Raw genomic sequence first — 4765 nt, 5'->3', positions numbered from 1 at the left:
CCCGAGCCTTGCAGATTCGTGCATTCACCTCATCTTTCACGCTACAGTCAGAACTAATACAACTTCCAAGATACGTGAAACGCTCCACAACTTCCAGTGCATCTCCCTGGATTGTAAGTGGCATGTTCAGTGACTGCACTTTCATGGACATGACCTTACACCATGTGGGTGCAAACTGCATGCCAAAGGCTGGGATGACCTTGGTCACTTCATCCGAGAACTCTTGCGCCTTTTCCTTCTCTCCGAACATGAGAACGATGTCGTCTGCTTATTCCAGACAAGTTTGTTTTCACAGGCTATTTGAACACCGGCGTTTTAGAGGCCTTCAGGCGTTCGCCTCATGATTTCATCGGTCACAAAGTTAAACAAGAATCGTAAACGTATCCGGAGCACTTATTTGCAAAAGGCATATGAACAGAAGCACCGCAAGTTGATAGGCATCCAAATGATGGTAGTACTCCCCCGACTTCAACTGTGTCTAACACTATCAGATAACTAAATAAGTAGCTTGGTGGTCAACGCTGCTGTTTCGAACAAAGGCCTGGTCATTGCCATTCTAACAGTGACAATGTTTATTTACTAATTATTATTAATTATCATTAATTATTGTTGTTTATTAATTAGGAAAGACATAAACGTTTCGTTCGATGGGGTCCCCTCATGCGGAAGCTACCGTCACCAGCACACATGGGACATTACCGGGTGCCGTCACCCAAGGTATTACCTTCGTTGCTCCCACTCACACTACTCTTCTAAGGGTTCCCGAGATTCGGGTTGTTTCCCTCTTCACAGCTCGTCATCTTGTGTGCTGATCTCTGTTTCATTGCATCATATTCTCTCAACGTGATACTACAGTCCACCGGAAGGTCGAGTGAGAAACCTTAGTGATTGTTGATCAGGCGGCCGTTGATCTGTTCACCGAGCTCAGCAGTGGGTTCGCAAATGTTTCGTCACCAAACGAGGAGACATCATCAGTGCACACTTGAGTGGGTACTTCTCCCTTGCCTGCGTGCTTTTATATAGTATTTGAAGACTATCCGGTTTTCTGATGTTATCGTCTACTTGGGGGGAACGAGTTTCGTGAATCTATTGGTCTGTTTGTGATCTTGGTTGTGTTGTGGTCTGTGTTCCTTTGTGCTGATTGATTATCCCAACGCTTTCTACTTTTAGTAATTTGTTCTCTGGCCTTGATTGGCATTGCGTTGTGGTCTGGCGTTCTCGAGCTTGATTGGTCGCCTGCACCGCCCTATTTTCTCCACTGCAACGGTTGGTGTTTCTGCGTCCGCCGGTTAATTCGGTGGTGTGGTTGGGCGCCTCCAATCCAATTGATGTGTCCATCTGAGTGGAATTTTTCCTGCTTCTGTTATGGGTTCCTCGTCTGGTTATTTTGCAGCTCAAAGCTCTGTGGTTCTGGCGTTCTCTCGCTCTTAGTGTTTGGTAAATGGGATCAGTTTCGATGTTTATTGATAGCGTCTTCAGTGGAGTACCATGCCTCCATAAATTCGCGTTCTCTCTTCGTTCTTGCTTGACCCAGTATGCGAACGCTATTCCTTGCCAAACCTTGCTTTATCGCTTCTTTCTTTGAGAAGACCTGCCTGAAGCGCTGACTCAACAGTCACACTTGAGCGTAGAATTACTGAAGGAATAAGATCATGGCACTGTACCCTCCTCCAGTATCATCTAATCGTCCCAAAGAGGGATTATACGCTTGTCTGAACCTCCGTTTCCTAAACAGTATTGGGCTTTATCCATCAACCATAGCCTCAGATAACCCAGGTATAATCCGGTTCGTGTGTCAGCGAGGAATCTCGAAATACAAAGTCTAAAACAGATTAAAGTCCGCCAGTGAGTTGAAATAATCAATACAACTGATGATCAATAAAACACTACAATGATTTGGAAGAACGGCTATTAGCGAATGTACAGATCGAATTCTCAGGCTTATTGAACACGTTAGTAATGATATTTATCACAGCACTTTCATCAAGTTGGACGTTTATCAAATCTTTTTTAAGGGATCAATACTAGGCGGTTCATTTGGTAGCTCTTGGCGACGGGGATCTCGAGGTTTGAAAATAGGAAGACATCTTATGTGTTCCTATCCAAATTAATAGTGTGCGAAGCAATTCCTCTGTGTCTAACAGAATGTATACACTGGCTATAAGCAACCGTCGGTGATGGATTCTCAGATGTATCTGTCGACTAGTGTGATCGATTTACCACGTGACTATACAAATCCCTTGCGCTTTTTATTCATTCGGATACCCGAACACGAGTACTAAGTACACCAACTGTTATTTGGATAAAACAGTGTATTTGTCAGGTGGAATTCGTAGTGATTCAACTGAGACTTCCTTTCAGCTATGATCTTATGTGTTGGTAAGATACCAAGGGAAGTTTTTAACGTGTGTACTAGAAAAAAATCAGCTGCTGGCTATGTATAAGCGAGTTTGGTGGGAAAAAATAGAAAAATACAGAAATCTCCCTTCCATCTTCGTCTCTTGAAGTGCCCTCCTAGGGGTGTCGTCAACTGCTTGTTTTGTCACCGGACGGAATGAAATTATGTGATCAATATGTGGGGATTTTAAGAAGCGACCGAATTCATCCGACCGAATTCAACCACGACTCACAAGCCAAGTACAAACTGGGGGAAAATGGGAACTCTAGTCCTACATTGTGATTGGGGCTTAGACAGTGAAGTGTGCGGACAGTTCCGCAAAGTTAACCGTAATCTAGAAATTGAAAGCGTTGAATTGTTACGAAAGTGCTAGTCAGGATAGGTTCGGTTAAAACAAACATTTCCTCGTGTTTGGTGGGCGCGAAGCAGACATTTGGGGTTTTTGAAGTCCCTTGTCGCACTACACAGTAGTGTGGAGCGTCTCTGATTCGTCAGTACCATCTTGATTTGGTCTATTTGCACGGTCGAATGGGCTCAAAAGTCCACTAAGAAGTGCTATGCTAGGAAAGAATATCTTGGCGGGAAAAAATGTGGATCGGATCCTGATATTTCTGATGAAAAATACAAAATGAGCTTACAATGCCCTTTCGGTTTTGGTCTGTCCGAATGCGAATTTTATGAGACCCACAGCCATGTACAAACAGTCAGAAGTTGTCCAGCGGGTTTCATCCTTCCGTACTGAGAAGTTCCGAAATGCAGATCAATCGATCGACACAACCAGAACCTTTGCTGGTTCATCGGGCGAACCAATCACACCAGTGAAGTGTGAATCCGCCCAGATGATCAAACGTGGTGAAGCAGATCATTCCAGCTGTAAAAGCGAAAGGAAGAAGGCTTTCGCCGCGGAGTTGTTCGATAGAAAACACTAACTGAACAGTTACAGACTATTGGACAGGGCAGTAAAACTCTCATACGCATCTTGTTTACGAAAACCGAATATCCATCTTCTCCTTCAACGCAGCTTCCTAAACTTTCCTGGATATTCATTGACTGTTACTCAAGTGCAAGCAAATGTTACAAAACGACTCCACAAATTCAAGAGACGCGAAGTGGATTTAAGTGAAACCCACAGACGACTCGCATGCCTCATCAGTTGTATCCAACGTTACAAGAGTAGTGGATACGTGCTTGTTTCGTATGTCAGAAATCCGGAGCTCAAATCCCAGTATGGCCAAAGATATGCGTTATTGATTAGTTATAATAATAAAAAAAACTGTCCAACTCTTTGGTGAGAACTCACCAACTCACTTTTAGAACGAGAGCGACGTGAAAGCGTCAGGTTCTAGTACCACCTACAACTGATATTCCAGTGCGTCTTTGCTCGATCAAAACGTTGTAGATTCATCACCCTGGCTAATCCTTCTGTTTGGTTTCGTGTTCAGCGAGCACCGAAAACTAGCTGTGGAAACAATGAACCAAACTAATGCAAACAACTGCTGTCCGGTCAGAACTGGACAAAAGATAGGAAACGCACTCTTGTTCGTGAAGACTTGAATGAAAGACAGGATTGATTCCCAACTGCACGAACGTACGCCGACTTTCAGTCTGCAGCCACATCGCCCGTCGAGCAGGTCTCAAACAGCTTGTGTGCTAGAGACTGTGTTTCATATTTATCCCTTGGCCACGACATATGTATCTATTACACACCGTACAAAGGAAAACGGTTTACATCAACGTACACTCTCCGGTTCTCGATACTCATGCGCTCCAAGTGTTCCACCCATCTCGTAGGCTCCAAATTCACAACGTTCGTTTTCAAGGACTAATTTTCGGTGTACAGGCAGAATTCCCCGGTAATCTTGGTCCATACAACTGTCCGTAGCATAAGGGCACTTGAGAATGTCGATTACTTTACAATTTGACAGCCTGTTTGACGGAACAGGCAAACCCTGTATTTGGGCCACTTGAAGCATGGATGTTCCTTGAACGGATGTATCATTCGCACGGGCGTGAAGGGTTTGCGCCTGCATACCACAGACGCGGAACGGCTAAAAGTGATCTCTCTGTGTGTGTTGGAAGTATTCTAGCCCTCATCTTATTACCTGAGTCACAATGGGAAAGCAGCAAATTCACGCGGTAGCGTAGATGACTCATCTCGCTTTAGTTCCTACGAGAAAACGCGTGAAATCGACAGCCGCATTCCCTGGAAATGTCTTGCACATTCCTGATAGCACAGGTAACGCGGCAAGAAATCCAAATATACGTGGCATAATTCCTCAACCGTTCAAATGTCCGCGTGAATTCCTGCAGGCATTAAAACAGAAGCGACGGCTTCACCCACTGAGCGATCCAAGCCTCAGTATATAT

At 44.4% G+C, this 4765-nt stretch overlaps 1 protein-coding gene across 1 annotated transcript; it reads right to left on the bottom strand.

Moving 5' to 3' along the window:
- Positions 1–4128: 4128 nt before the first annotated feature.
- T265_02917 (hypothetical protein) lies at positions 4129–4428 on the bottom strand (the record flags this gene model as incomplete). The annotated part of the gene is made up of 1 exon (XM_009167281.1): positions 4129–4428. One exon carries the CDS (start codon positions 4426–4428, stop codon positions 4129–4131), a length of 300 nt encoding a protein of 99 aa, XP_009165545.1.
- Between the last annotated feature and the right edge of the window lie 337 nt (positions 4429–4765).

The sequence above is a fragment of the Opisthorchis viverrini genome, assembly GCF_000715545.1.
Source record: "Opisthorchis viverrini unplaced genomic scaffold opera_v5_38, whole genome shotgun sequence".
NCBI classification, from domain to species: Eukaryota; Metazoa; Platyhelminthes; class Trematoda; order Opisthorchiida; family Opisthorchiidae; genus Opisthorchis; species Opisthorchis viverrini.
This window is presented reverse-complemented; position numbering and strand designations above follow the sequence as displayed.